At 44.4% G+C, this 15,448-nt stretch overlaps 1 protein-coding gene across 2 annotated transcripts in view; it reads right to left on the minus strand.

The window, feature by feature from the left end:
- Window positions 1-15,448, minus strand: part of NUBP1 (NUBP iron-sulfur cluster assembly factor 1, cytosolic) — a 269,261-nt gene that overhangs the window by 180,443 nt on the left and 73,370 nt on the right. For both annotated transcript variants that reach the window (XM_086941360.1, XM_086941359.1), the window contains one exon: window positions 1,029-1,061. In XM_086941360.1, the coding sequence (XP_086797486.1) occupies window positions 1,029-1,061 (33 nt within the window). The remainder of the gene's footprint in view (window positions 1-1,028; window positions 1,062-15,448) is intronic.

Raw genomic sequence — 15,448 nt, forward strand, 5'->3', positions numbered from 1 at the left:
ACAGAACTGCACCAACCCAAAATATTGTGAGGAAGACTCTCAGGAGAATAGTGAGCTCCAGATCCGAATCAAAAGCATGGAAGAAAGGGAACTGACGTGGAGTGCACAGTATGGCTTTGGTGACATCACATGACACCACTTCATGTGTCAGTATGAAACCAGTGACTCCTGCAGGTAATGTGAGAGCTTTGAAGTTTCTGGATCCAGTCGGATGCCTGTGATTATTCTACAGGTGAAGAATCTGAAGATAGAAGTATCTATCATAGCTGCAAAGTCATGGTTTAGTATGGATTTAAACAATAGGGAGCATGACGTTGGTTAAGGAGAAACTTTACATGTGAAACCAAATGTAGCCAACTTGAAAAAAGAAAAAAAAAACATGCTTTCCCACCAATATGCTACAAAGATCTTCTCATTCTGTTTAAATATTCGGAGACAATGTTCACCAATTGATCTGCAAAAGAACTCCACAAAGGTTTGTGAAGCCTTCTCTGGGACCGTGCAAGGGGATAGATGGGATACAGGAACAGATGTTTTCAATCTGATCATCCACTACTAGCAAACAATATTGAATTACATAGTTTAAAACACCCTTGCATATGGGTCAAGTTGCACTTGGTACTGAACACACATGGATCTCTTTTAATAGCTCCATCAATACTTCACTTAACTATAAAAAGGGTGAAGGCTTGCAACAGCAGATTTGAGGGGTATAGTAGAGTCCAGAATAGATGAGAACTGAACGAAAGAAATGTACTGGAAGAGGCAGAGATACTGGAGGTAGCCAGATAACTGAGCAGGACTAATACCGGATGGGATGTGATGGGGTTATGACCACCTGTTATATTTTGCTGAGGCATTATTTAATGGGTAATGTTGACTCTTGCAAATTTCAATGAATGGTTTGCTGTCACCCTCTTTCTATTCTTTGTATGTCCCTTTCTCCAATAATCTGCAACATTTCTAATACAGTATTTTAGGCTTGTAGCACAGATATGCATTGTTAACCAAAGTAAAGCACAACATACCACGGGAGACCATCCAGAGCCACTCTGATGAACCTATTAAACAAAGCAAGAAAAACATTTTCATTAGACAATACAAGTTTCCTACTTTCTTATGAAGCGTCATTGGGGGAGCAGCGTTCTGCTACTAAAAAAGACTTAATGCGATTAGTCTATTGGCTAAACAGTAGCAGTTGTCAAAAGCCTTCACATTGCTCTTTAAGTTAGTGAGTCAATCAATGCTATGTGAAATGTCTGTAAGATATGCCTGTGAGGAATTTCTGAAGACATCTACAGATCAAGCACCACATGGATGTAGTCGAGGGGTACTACTACTGATCAGAAGCTTGTTAAATCCCTTGCTCTAAATATGAAAGTTACAAAAAGAGGTTGCCACCGATTCCACAGGTGATGCCCTTTCAAGACCGAACAAGACTATCAATCATTTGACTTGAGACACAAACAACCATCAGTTACTCCTCCTCTTAATATTACTAAGGGAGTACAGGGAGAAGGAGCTGGATAGAGATCTTGATGGGCCACACGGTATAGACGCATGGTAGTATTCATTCACTCCCTACTTTCCTCTAGTCTATACTTTAAAAGAGGTTGCCACCGATTCCACAGGTGATACCCTTTATAGACCGAACAAGACTATCAATCATTTGACTTGAGACACAAACAACCATCAGTTACTCCTCCTCTTAATATTACTAAGGGAGTACAGGGAGAAGGAGCTGGATAGGGATCTTGATGGGCCACACGGTATAGACGCATGGTAGTATTCATTCAGTCCCTACTTTCCTCTAGTCTATACTTTATCCAGTTTCCTCCGTTTCTATGATGTGTATTTTATTACTACAGAGGAGTGAAAACTAAATTCATAATGGGTAGAGGACAAATGAGCCATATAAAGCCAGTCCCTTTGCTCATCAATGGCAATGGCCCGCATGTTACAAGGCACAATGAAATAATGTGGTTTACTTACTGCACATCGTTAACAATCAGAGCACATTTACAAATGTGCCTCAGACCTAGCTCCTTTATTTGCGTGAATGCTTACAAGCTTTGGGTACAATTGACAACAACCTCTGTTACAATGGATATATTGCACTACATTTCAAATTGTATTTATTCCTATTTCAAGGCATCATACAACTGGTGGAAACTTGGGGGAACAGGGGAGAGGTGGGATAAGAAAGTGAATTACACAGGTGATATTTAGGTACAACAATGTCAGAGAAAAAATCCTCTATATACCGAATCTCGTCTGGCTTTGCGATTACTGCCTATGCAGTTGAATTTGTCCTGGGAGTCTACTTTGCCCTCGGAGACCACCGATCTCCCTTGTATATAGATGGGCAACTGAGTTCCTATTTCCTCCACTTCCTCAGTTTCCACCTGGCCCGGCACGGCCAGAGCTCCAAGCTGCTGCCCTCTATTTCTTCAGGGTTGCTGTTATCTCGTTGCCTTAAAAATGACAGAAGGGGTTCCCAAATTTCCTGGGGCCGTGACGTTAGCGGCATCATTTCCCAGTAAGCAGCTAATTGATCATGACAGTAGGCTACATCTTGCAGACAGTGGTCCACTTTTGGTACAGTTTCCCCTCTCCAGTTTTTAGCTAGCATGAGAAGCATGGCAAGCAGTCGCCTATATTCTTGTGGTTCTTCCTTGACCTATCAGTAAAGGCTGACTGTCGGGGTCTGCGCTGAGGTTTGTCCCGTAATTTGTTGGAGGGTATGATGTACTGCCGTCCAATAATTTGCAATTTTGGTACATTCCCAGGCTAGGTGCATGAAGGAGGCCTCGGTGATATGCAGCATGACTCTTCCCGCAATCCCAATTGGTGCAGCTGTGTAGGTGGGAGGTATATTCAATGGAGGTACTTGAAATGTATGAGGGGCAATCTGTAATTGGGGGAGAGGGCCTCCATCTTCCCACAGAAGTACGCTGATTGTTCCTCTGTTACAGAAGGGGTAGTATCTGCAGCCCACTGGGCATAAGCTCTTGAGGTGTGAACTGGTGCTCTATTCGGCATAGTGGTATATAGCTGTGTTATTAGTTTGTGGCACATAACAAGTACACTGACTTGGATGCGATGTGCTCTATTCACTTTAAACCAAATTCATATATTTGGTAATAGCAATATAAAACACAATCTGCTTGTTACTGTATTCTCATACATATATTTATATGTACCTGATCAAATCAAAACTGCTGGTGTGCACAAACAGTTTTGTGTTGAGGTATCCATGCAAAATACCAATCATGCTGTAGTGAACTTCAATGAGCTATATATTGCATTAAATGCCTATGTGGCAAGGCCTACATCGGTAAAACAGAACGTAAAATCATAGTGAGACTCACAGAACACAAAAGCACGATAAGGACCAAGAATAAAACATCCAGTCTTGCAGTACATTGGCAGGAAGATAACCAATCCATCTCACAATTAAGATATCAAATAATGAGACTAACTTTGGTACCTGGAGTTGACAACAACAAGAAGCTGCTCCAACGCGACATCTATTGGATCAATCGATTGGATACTTTACTACCCAAAGGAATGAATGACAGGATTGACATGAGTTTTTTATGATTGTGCAGTTATGTCCACACTCAATCCTCAACAGGATTTTGAACTGATAGACATAGGCCAGATGATCTACAGCTCGTATGGCAGACTTACGTCACACCTGTACAAAGTGCATAGCTCATTATACATTCAACTCATCATTTTCACTTCAACCTAGTAGGCCACATCTTGATGGAGGGCACTGTCAACACGATTTTATGATCATTTGATTGATAAAGTTTGTTGATATTTTTTCAATTACTTCGGTATGATATGCGTGAGTACACTGGAACGTAGTCTGGAGTTAGGCTAGCTAGACTATAGGGGAAATCTTATTGGCCCGTGAAAAGCATATGTATATTGACTCCAGGTACAGGTGATTGACATCCTTCTGTTACAATGTGAATCATAATACAGCCGGTTTTATCTCATTTATGCTTCAGATAACTACTCATCTCTCTACTCTTTAATGTCTGCTATTATTGAGTCAATATTAGTTAGTATACAGCTGCAGGCGGCTTCTTCTACCTGAGTCAGAGGAGAGTTTTACCAGTAAAACCTATTCTAAGATGGCGGCCTTTATGTAGAACTGAGTGAACGGAGGATCGATGTCCATTTAGAGTGTTAACACTCTTGGTTTCTATCTTCGTGGTCTAGTAACAGTTAGTTTATTTCACTGCTCTTCACTACCATCTCATAAGCAAAAGGCGTATTAATCGCCACATGGTTGCAACAACCTGATGACCTGCTCGGGGAGTTTATCTATTATTGCACACATTAGCATTGCCTTTTTTACGATGGTTCGGCTACTAAGTAAGTTTGCACCCCATTGAGTTATTTTGGAGCCGGGAAGATCGAACATTGCTCATTCTATTTAACGTTTCAATATGGCAGCCGTGATCTTTACAGCGCATTGGTTCTACTTACAATCATTGTCCGTCGTTTCTGGCAGCATCGTGGGCTCTCATAGTCACGGCTGAGGACACGTGTCACTTCACTGGATCTAGGTGAATCGGCTCGTGAGAGACCACGCATTGTGATTATCGGTAAGCGTGCAGTATGTTTTTAGATACTCAAGGGGGCGCACCAAAATGAGAGTCCAAATAGAATAAGTAGAGAAATGTTCTTTATTTATCTTTGTTCAGCAAGAAAGGGCACATCAATAAAATATGTAGTGAGATCAGCCAACGCGTTTCACTCCCTACCAAGGAGTTTCTTCAGGGCGCTGCGAGTATTTTCGGTAAGTTGTCTTTTGTAAGATCCCTCTGTGATCGCACTGGTATTTTTTCGGTCGTTTCTTTTTTCCAGCCTATTTCTTTAAAAACCTTTGGAGTATCTCTCTTCCCTTATCTTTTCTTTATATCGTGGGCTTTGTAGGTCTTGTTCGAAAAAGTAGTTCTGGTATTTCAAAGAGCTACCCGTCCCTGGTTGTATTTGTTCTAGGTGGGTACAGTGCTGTGATGACCGTCGTCAGTTTCGGCGTCTCGGCATGGCTGGTTCAGTATGTAGTTTGCTTTTAAGATTTTAGAGGTTCATTCCATGTGTACATAGACACGTGAATCTAGTTACAACTAGTTTAATGTGGACCTCGCTTGTCTATTACAGACACAGAAACTGTGGCAGTATTAGTAACACATAGAATAAAAATATTCTTTCATCTTGGAGGTGAGCAAGGACACGTTTACGGTGACATGGTTGATTTTTGGATTATTTAGTGTCTCAAGGACTACTTTCAGAATTGCTAAACCATGCTTTTTGGCATATTGTGATTTAGATTGTTTTTAGGCCAATAGGCTCTGTGACTGGCACAGATCTTCCACTGAGTAGCACTACATGAGTCAGGATTATCCAACAACATGAGCTATAATGTGAGTGACACACACCGGCTGATTTAAAATAGCGCCAGGTCATTGAAGTTCACTACAGCATGATTAGTATTTTGCATGGATACCGCAACACAAAACGGTTTGTGCACACCAGCAGTTTTGAATTGATCAGGTTGAGCATGCAACAAAGAGTGGGATGAAAACAACAATGGTTCATTTGAACCTTTAATACACGTAGGGTTGTTAGCCGTATAGGATACCCCATGTTTTCTATAAGTGTTTAAACATTTACATTTTTTGTTTGGGTTTTCAGATATGCCGCTGAGGAAGAGACCTCGGGCAGGGAAATGAACAGAATATAAATATATGTGTAATGTATAAAATGTTATGATTTCATGTTTATGTTGACATCTTGTATCAATTAATTCATGATATAAGGATTTTGTTGTAAGAAATAAATATGAGGTACTAGAAACATGGTACCAAACACAATGAAATAACATACAATGAAGAAATAAATATATGTATGAGAATACAGTAACAAGCTGATTATGTTTTATATTGAGATTAATAAATATATGAATTTGGTTTAAAGTGAACAGTGCACATCGCATCCAAGTCAGTGTACTTGTTATATGCTGACAGTTTAAGTAACGTGTGTCGACAGCACACGTAGCGGTGAAGCACCACTTGATTATCTTGGAAATATTTTCATTTGAGACAGAATAAATATAGATAATAGAAGTTCACCCCTCAACAAATGAATATGCTACTTAACAGTATGCATCTGTTCTTGGCATGTAGGGCTGCTGACATTCATATCTGTGCATATATCGCCGCCTAGTGTTGGGTCCGGATGATTGCACCTTGTTGTCCTGGAAGAGTCTTCGAAGTATCACAAGATAGGTGGCTCCTCCCTTGGACTACAGTGCGCATGGGCATCCTCTCCATCTTCAGATTGTTTTTCGCCATTGTGGCAGAAATGGAGTATAGTACAGTAAGAAATGTCCATGCAAAAGAGAGAATGCCACAGCTGTAACAGGCACCAGGGAGGAGGGTGGGCGATATGAATGTCAGCAACCCTACATGCCAAGAACAGATGCATACTGGTAAGTAGCATATTCCGTTCGAGGCATGTGGGCTGCTGAATTCATATCTGTGCATAGACTGTATAGCAGTATCTCCTCTAGCGGTGGTCACCTGTGCCAGCTGCAGCAGTTTGAAAAAGAGTTTTAAGAACGGCCTGTCCTACAGCAGCTTGCTGTTTGGAATGTACGTCTACACAATAATGTTTTGTGAAAGTGTGTATGGTAGACCATGTGGCTGCTCTACAGATATCCTCAAGAGGAATATTCCCTAGGAAAGCCATGGATGCCCCTATTTTGCGCGTGGAGTGTGCTCTTGGGGGGACTGTTAAAGTGCGTATAGCTTTTTGATAACATATTTGAATGCATTTAACTATCCATCTGGCTATTCCTGACTTTGATATGGGATTTCCTTTATGTTGTGGTGCGAAAGCAACAAACAACTGTTTTGTTTTTCTGAATGCCTTTGTCCTGTCAGCATAGTATAGCAGAGCTCTTTTGACATCTAGGGTGTGAAGGGCTCTTTCAGCTACTGATTGTGGATTTTGGAAGAACACTGGCAGTTCTATGGAATGGTTGATATGGAAATTGGATATGACTTTTGGCATAAACGTAGGGTTTGTTCTAAGTAATACCCTGTTTGCGTGTATTTGCATAAAGGGTTCTTGGATAGTTAGTGGTTGTAGCTCGCTAACTCTTCTAAGTGAGGTAATAGCAATAAGGAAAGCCACGTTCCATGTGAGAAATTGTAGCTCACATGAATGTAGGGGTTCAAAAGGAGGCCCCATAAGTCTGGTGAGTACAACGTTTAGATTCCAGACTGGTGAAAGTGGGTTTTTTAGATGAATTACTCTTTTAAGGCCCTCCATGAATGCTTTTATTGCTGGTACTCTAAACAGTGAAAGGTGTTGTCTGTTTTGGAGGTATGCTGCTATAGCAGCTAAGTGTAGTCTTATGGAAGAATAAGCTAGGTTGCACCTTTGAAGGTGCAATAGGTAGCATATGATGTTTTGTATAGAAGCAGCTAATGGATTGATTTGGTTATTGTTACAGTAAATAACAAATCTCTTCCATTTAGCTGCATAACATGCCCTAGTAGTTGGCCTTCTTGCCTCCTTAATGATGTTCATGCAGTCTGGAGGTAAGTTAAGGTATCCGAACTCTAGGACTTCAGGAGCCAGATCGCTAGGTTCAACTGATTGGGATCTGGGTGTTTGATTTCTCCATGGCTCTGAGTCAGAAGACTGGGTGTGAGTTTTAGTCTTTGATGAGGCACTACTGAGAGTTCTAGGAACGTTGTGTACCATGGCTGCCTTGCCCATGTTGGAGCAACTAGGATCATTGTGACTGACTGTTGCTGTAGTTTGCGTGCCACTAGCGGAATTAGTGGAGCTGGGGGAAAAGCGTACGCAAATCTGCCTGACCAGTTCATCCATATCGCATTGCCCTGTAACAATGGATGTGGGAACCTGGCGGCAAAGTACTGGCATTTTGAGTTTTCATTTGTGGCAAACAGGTGTATTTCTGGGTGCCCCCATTTTTGAAAGAATGGTTGGAGGACTTGAGGGTGAATCTCCCATTCGTGTAGCTGCTGGCTGTGTCTACTGAGCAGATCCGCTATCTGATTGTCCTTCCCTGGGAGGTGTTCTGCCAGGAGAAAGATGTTTTTTGGAATTGCCCACTTCCATATGCTTTGCGCTAAGTGAGACAGTTGTAGAGAGTGCGTTCCTCCCTGTTTCTGTATGTAGTACATGGATGTCATGTTGTCCGTCAGGATCAACACAGTCTTGTTGTACAGGTGTTTCTGGAATGCTTTTAGAGCTAGAAATATTGGTAGCAACTCCAAATGGTCGATATGCATTTTTTTCTGTTGGGTTGTCCATAGCCCTTGCACTGTGTATTGGATTACGTGGGCTCCCCAACCTAACAGTGATGCGTCCGCTGTTAACACTATTTCTGGAACCTGCACTTGGAACAGTCGTCCTTTGGAAAGGTTTTGTGGGTTCCACCACTGCAGAGAGTTGTATGCACGACTGTTTACCAACACTAGGTTCTTTAATAGTCCATGAGCTTGGTTCCACTGTTTTGCCAGGCATTCCTGCAGTGGACGCATGTGAAGTCGGGCATGAGGGACAATGAAAATGCAGGAGGCTATCATGCCTATGAGCTAAATGAACACTCGAGCTGACAGGGAGTGTTGTGGTTGGAATTTGCGAATGAGCATTTGCATACTGGCTATCCTTGCTGCGTTTGGATATGCCTTTGCCAGCAAGGTATTTATGGTAGCTCCCAGATATTGCTGTATGTGGGATGGCTGTAGGTGGGATTTTGGGTAGTTTATTGAAAAGCCTAAGCTGTGTAGCAGCTGAAGTGTTTGAGACATATGGCTTTTGCACTGTTCGTACGATTTTGCTTGTATCAGCAAATCGTCCAGGTGTGGATACACGTGAATGTGTTGTCTCCTTAGATGTGTATATACTGTCGCTAGACATTTTGTGAACACTCTCAGAGCTGTGGTCATCCCAAAGGGGAGAACTTTTAATCGATAGTGCTGGTTTTGTATTGTGAACCTGAGATACTTTCTGTGAGAAGGATGTATAGGTATGTGGAAGTATGCATTCTTGAGGTCTAAGGTCGCTAGGAAGTCTCCTTGCTTTAGCAACGGGAGGACTTTCTGTAGAGTGATCATGTGGAAGTGCTCCGAAAGTATATACTGGGTTAGGGGTCTGAGGGCCAGTATTGGTCTGAGGGACCCGTCCTTCTTGGGAATGAGGAAGTATAGTGAGTATACTCCTGTTCCTTGGTGCTGGAAAGGGACTGGCTCTATGGCCCCCTTTTCCAGGATGCTTTTTACCTCTTGTTGTAACAGGGCGATGTGTTCTGTGGACATTGGACGGTGTCTGGGTGGTATGTTGGGTAGAGTAGAAGTCAGTTCCAGACAGTAGCCATACTGGATAATTTGTCTTACCCACCAGTCTGTGGTAGTGTTGTTCCAGACTGGTAGGAACTGTTGTATTCTTCCTCCGACCTGTGTTATGTGGTCTGGAGGTAGTGTATTGAAGTCACTGTTTTGTGGCAGTGGAGGCTCTGTTGTTATGGCCTCCACGTCCTCTACCCTTATTGCTATGTCCTCTGTAGCCACCTCGATTGGAACCTTTATTGAAGGTGGACTGGGTATTGGCTTTATATGTCGAGGCACCTTGTGATGTGTTGCCTCGTGCAGCTCCTCTGTATGATGAGCGCCGAAAGGAACTTTTATGCTGTTGGAACTGCAGTGCACCCATTGATTTTGCAGTTTCAGTGTCTTTTTTCATTTTATCAAGAATATTATCTACTGCTGGTCCAAAGAGGAAGTCTGGATTGACCGGCTGTTTTAGAATAGTAGATTGCACCTCGCTTTTAAAGCCTGAGATGCGTAGCCATGCGTGCCGTCTTAGCAAGACACTAGTATTAATGGATCTTGCTGCGGTATCTGCTGCGTCTAATGCACATTTAATGGAAGCATTAGTAATGAGCTTCCCCTCTTTGAATGGCTCAGGTAAATGTTGCAGTATGCTCTCTAGTCTATCGTAGTGTGCCCTATCGTAGCGAGCTAGTAGAGCCTGTGTGTTAGCTATTCGCCATGAATTGGCTGCCTGTGCAGCTACTCTTTTTCCTGAGGCTTCAAGAATTTTTGATTCTTTATCGGGAGGTGGCGCTTCTCCAGTTGTTTGAGAGTTAGCCCTCTTTCGTGCATTAGCTACAACTAGTGAATCAAGTGGTAGTTGACCTCTAATGTATGTAGGGTCTGTAGGGGCAGGCCTATATTTTTTTTCAACCCTAGGGTTGATGACACGTGCTCTAGTTGTATCCTTAAATATATCAGTGGCGTGTTTAAGTACACCCTTTAACATAGGCAGTGTTCTAACTGTTCTATCAGAAGAGGCAAATAAATCCTCCTCTATTGGGTCACTATGCATATCAACATTGTGGTATAGTGCAGCCCTATCCACTAGTAGGTTAAATGCCACAGTATCATCTGTGGGTGATGGTTTAACTGGGTATGAGGTGTCAGGGATGGGATGTGTATCATATGGGTCTTGTTGGTTGTCCCATGTGTTATCTTGTGTCTCTGGGTCCTGTGGATAGTTATAATCCTTTTCAGGATCATCTTCTGCATAATCTACATTATACTCTGAGTGTCTAGGAGAGTAAGGGCCATAAGGCGTGGTAGGCATAGTAGGAGAGACAGGTTCGAAAGGTCTAAGTGGAGAAGTGGCAGAGTCTCTCTTTTTCTTTAGAGGAATTGGTGAAGAAGGTTCAGTGTCCACTGGTCTCTTCTTTTTGCGGTAAACGGTTACTTTGCCAGTCTCAGGGTCTATGTACAGTTTTGTTTGTTCCTCTTCAATAGGATCAGGGTGAAAGAGTTCTTCCACTGTCCTTGGTTTTGGAGTTGAATCCTTGGGTTTTGTCTTTTTTGAATCGACAGTTTTTGTCGGTTTGATAGGCTTAGGTATCTTTTCAGCCTTCTTCGGGTCGAGGCTTGTTTTTGGATCGACCGGACTTTTAGGTCGGACCGTTTTTTCGGAGGTTCGACCTTTTTTGGTTGTTTGTCCTTTGTCGAATCGATTGCTTTCTTAGGTTTGGCTGTGTTTTTTGGAGCAGTTGTGCTCGGGTCGATTGGCTTTGGCGTAACCTTCTTCCGTTGGACAGCCTTCGGATCGACAACCTTTGGTTTTTTGAGAACGTGACTTGGGCCTGGTGTGTCAAAAGGCTTTTTCTTGGTATTCGTAGCCGAGCTTGAATGCGGGGCTATTGAATCAGTGTCTTGATCTTGGCTAAGGCCTGTTGGCGATGCCTCGACCAGAGCCTTTGTTCTCGGTAGAGTGGGTTTCAGGGGCAGTGTACTCACAGTTCGCCCCTGCGGGATCTGTTTGTCTTCCGAATCGTCCTTGACGGCCACGATCTCTAGATCAGAGTCTTCTACGTCGTCGAGGTCTTGGTCGTCGTCGAAAATTTTTCCGGTTCTGGTGCTGGTCTCTGCATCTCTTGCCTAGCGGCCCGTCGATTCCGGATCGTCTTTTTGGAACGTAATTGGGCACAGGCCAGGCAATCTTCTTCTTTATGGTCCGGTGACAAGCACTTGTTGCATACTGGATGTCTGTCGGTATGCGGGTGCTTGGAATGGCATTGTGGGCAGAATTTAAATGGACTTCGTTCCATCGACGATAGGCCCACGTGGCGTCGAAAGGCCCAACGGGCTGCGTCGACGACCGGAGAGAAGTAGGAAGTTTAACCGAGGTAATAGGCACCGAGCGAAAACACTACCGTCGAGGCCGAAGGCCTTTTGGCCTTTAAAAAAGTTTTGTTTCGATTCTGAACTTGGAGTGTAGGAAAAACATCCGAACCCAATGGCGGAAAAAAACAATCTGAAGATGGAGAGGATGCCCATGCGCACTGTAGTCCAAGGGAGGAGCCACCTATCTCGTGATACTTCGAAGACTCTACCAGGACAACAAGGTGCAATCATCCGGACCCAACACTAGGCGGCGATCTATGCACAGATATGAATGTCAGCAGCCCACATGCCTCGAACATACTGTTATTAATTTGTGGCCCACTGCGTTAGTCAATATGTGTTCTAGGGCATCCAGGTTGGGCAGGGGTTCTAGGAAGGTAGTGTGTAGCGTTTTACAGGTGGCTCTAAGTTGTTGGTATATGAGGATATCAGTGACAGATCGCTGGTCAGCACTCTGTGGCCAGGAGGTGGGGAGAAATTGTCCCTTCGGGTACAGGTCGGCGTAGGTGCATAGTTGTCTCTGGCTTGCCTTAGCTTTGGTGCTAGGATCTGTCAGTGGCGGTATCAGTGGGTTATTAAGAATCGGTATGGAGGGGGCATAAAGGCATGGGAGTCAGGCCCACCATTTAGGACCATCCCATGCCCATTTTACGCAGTCAGTTGTAGTTGCTGCTATGCAGGTGCGTCTGTATGGGTGATACAGCGCCGTGTACAGGGGCGTGGGGTATTCCAGGTCCACCTACACTGCTATATGCAGTTGAAATGAATGGGATATAGTTCGTAATGGACATATTGGGCCTGAGCGCAGAATGCATATAGTGTCATGTCTGGGGCATTTAGTCCCCCCTGACATAATGGTAGCGTGATCATTTCCTATGCTATCCTGGGTTGTTTAACGTCCATACAAGTGTTATTAGTAGTGATCGTAATCTCTGTAAGAACTGGGAGGGCAAGGATAGTGGTAGGTTAACAAAGAGGTACAGGAATGTTGCCAGACCCACTATTGTGGCAATTGCCAATCGTCCTGACAGGGAAAGCGGTGCAGATCCATATTGGGAGCCTGACCTCTAGCCAGGCAACTGCCCTGCAGTAGTTTGCTTTCCATAGTTCCTCTCCATCGCGGCTGAGCCATATTCCTAGCCGTTTAACTGTGACTATTCCGATTCGAATTGTGGAGTATTGTCTGTGAGTGGGAATATCATGAATTTAGTCCAATTAATTCTGACCCGACAGTTCCCCAAGGCATACGACTTCCTGTATAACAGCGTCTAGGTCCTTGTGGGGTTCCGGCTCATATAGTGCTTTGTCGTACGAGTTACTTAACTTCGGTAACGATGTATCTGGTAGAGACGTTGTCTAGCTGCAGATTCCTTAACTTAGAATATTCCCAGGCATGAGACTGGATCCGCAACTATTTTGCAGCAGCACCTCTGCGCGCCGGGGAACTGCGCCACACGACCCCGCCCTGACGTCAACCACATACGTGACGTCAGAGAGGTCATATAAGTCCCTCCCGGCGTGCTGACGTCAGTTTTCTTCGGAGAAACATTTCCGTGGCACAACGCTGAGCCACCAATCAAAAACTATGAAAGCATGGGAACAGTGCACGAGAGATGAAAACATCTGTGAATAAAGGAGGAGGATGGTGGAAGACACCATCTTAAAGATAGAATAGACACTGCCTACACATATAAGTGGAAGCTGTGAGAAAGAGCCCGGCAAGCTATGCGGAGGCCCCTTCCTGAGTGCAACAAGGGAAGAAAATCTCGACAGACCAAAATAGACTGATAGTGCCATGTTGAACTGGGCCTTCCACTAAGAACTGAACACAGAAAGAACAACAGCCCACTGTAGGAAAGAATGAAAGCACTGGCCTTTCCCCTCAAACAACAGAGGTGGGAAACAGAGCACAACCAACCCTCAAGGAGGATGACCACGAGGAAACCAGGACCCCGAGGCAATAGAGCAGATAGAAGGAAAGGGAACTGGAGAGGAAAACGAATCTCCTTGTGAATCAAAGATACCATATAACAGAAAAGAAGCCCCTCAGCAGAGGCGAACTGTATATGAAAGCACCCAGGGGAGTGCAACAATCTGACACCCCTTTGAGATATAACCCAATGGCAACTGAAGAGGCCAGCGGAGTAACACCACTAGACAAGGTCCTCGCAGAACGGGGTGGCTGGGTGGGCGTTAAACACATGCGCGCTAGTGGAATTCTCAGTCTATGCTGAGGTTTTAAAAAACCCATGTTACATGACGAGCTGGGCTCGTCATCAGCGTGCGAGGAGGCTACACCATGACGAGCCCAGCTCGTCATGAGCCTGGAAGGGGTTAAGGAATCTGCGGCTAGACAACATCTCTACAAGATACATTGTTACCGAAGGTAAGTAACTCGTACATCTGAAAGAGACATCTAGCCACAGATTCCTTAACTTAGAATAGATACCAAAGCCATACCCCAAAGGGAGGCGGGTTTGCGACAGGACAACAAAAAGCGCCAAGCATCTGATCCGGCAACAAAGTGACGGATGGAGGGGAAAGCTGTGGCAGAACAGCCCGACATCAACCCCAGCAGCTCGAAGAGCAGAAGTCACAGGATAGAAGATATCCGAAAAACATGCCAGAATGGCGCCACACCGTACCCGTACAAAAAATGACAGGAAGAACGGCATGAGCCCTATACCAGAGCAAGAAAAGAGAGAGGAAGAAGTTTCACTCTCCGCTACAAGGTGCACGATGAGTGCATTGACCCAAGCTTGAAATTAACTTGAAGAGATGCAACCAGTGCCTACAGACTAGCCTATAGAAGGAACCCGAAAGAGCCGGTGGCAAGAGCCAAAAGTCAAGAGCCAGAACCTTAGCAATACGTTGGGAATAGCCAGGAGGACAAGAAGCACGCCAAGCGCACACCCAACCGCAAAAGGGTAATGAGGGGCAATAGCACCAATCTCCAACCCGCTGAAGCAGGTAGAATATTTCGCCGGCAAACAGCCATAGAGACCTTAAAGTGGCTTACACAGGAACAGAAGAGTGCCCGACCAGGCAGCATAAGGCCAAAGTGAGAAACAACCCACAATACAGACTTTTAGACAGTAATCAATAACCACTACCATCAAAAGAACTGTCCGGCAGGCGTAGCTTTAACAAGAGTAAGCATATCCGAAGGAAGAGGCCAGAAACACCAAGTTAACAAATGGTGGGAAAAGTCTCAGAATCTAAGACCAACACTCCAGAAAGACACGTACAGCGTCGAACATCAAAAAGGGAGAGTATGTCAATTTAGGAAACCACTCCAGTAAGCGGAAGCAAGGAGGGACCTATGGGCAACTTGCAACAACTCAGAAAAGCTCCCACACACATGGAGATATTGGTCCAGACCTCGCGGCCTCGACAAGAAGTGGCGACGTAGGAAGAGGATGCCAAGGCAACCGGCATGTAGACATAAATGTATAAACATACAATTATGTAGAGACAGAACGAGAGCTCACTCTGGATCCACATTGCACGTGGAGAAAAAGGAATCTGACATCAGCGCGCCGGGAGGGACTTCTATGACCTCGCTGACGTCACGTACGTGGACGACGTCAGGTAGGGGTCTTGTGGCGCTGTACCCCTGGCGCACCGAGGTGTTGCTGCAAAAAAATTCCAGATCCAGTCTCACGTGGAGGATATTCTAA

Source organism: Lissotriton vulgaris, chromosome 10, assembly GCF_964263255.1.
Source record: "Lissotriton vulgaris chromosome 10, aLisVul1.2, whole genome shotgun sequence".
Taxonomy (NCBI): domain Eukaryota; kingdom Metazoa; phylum Chordata; class Amphibia; order Caudata; family Salamandridae; genus Lissotriton; species Lissotriton vulgaris.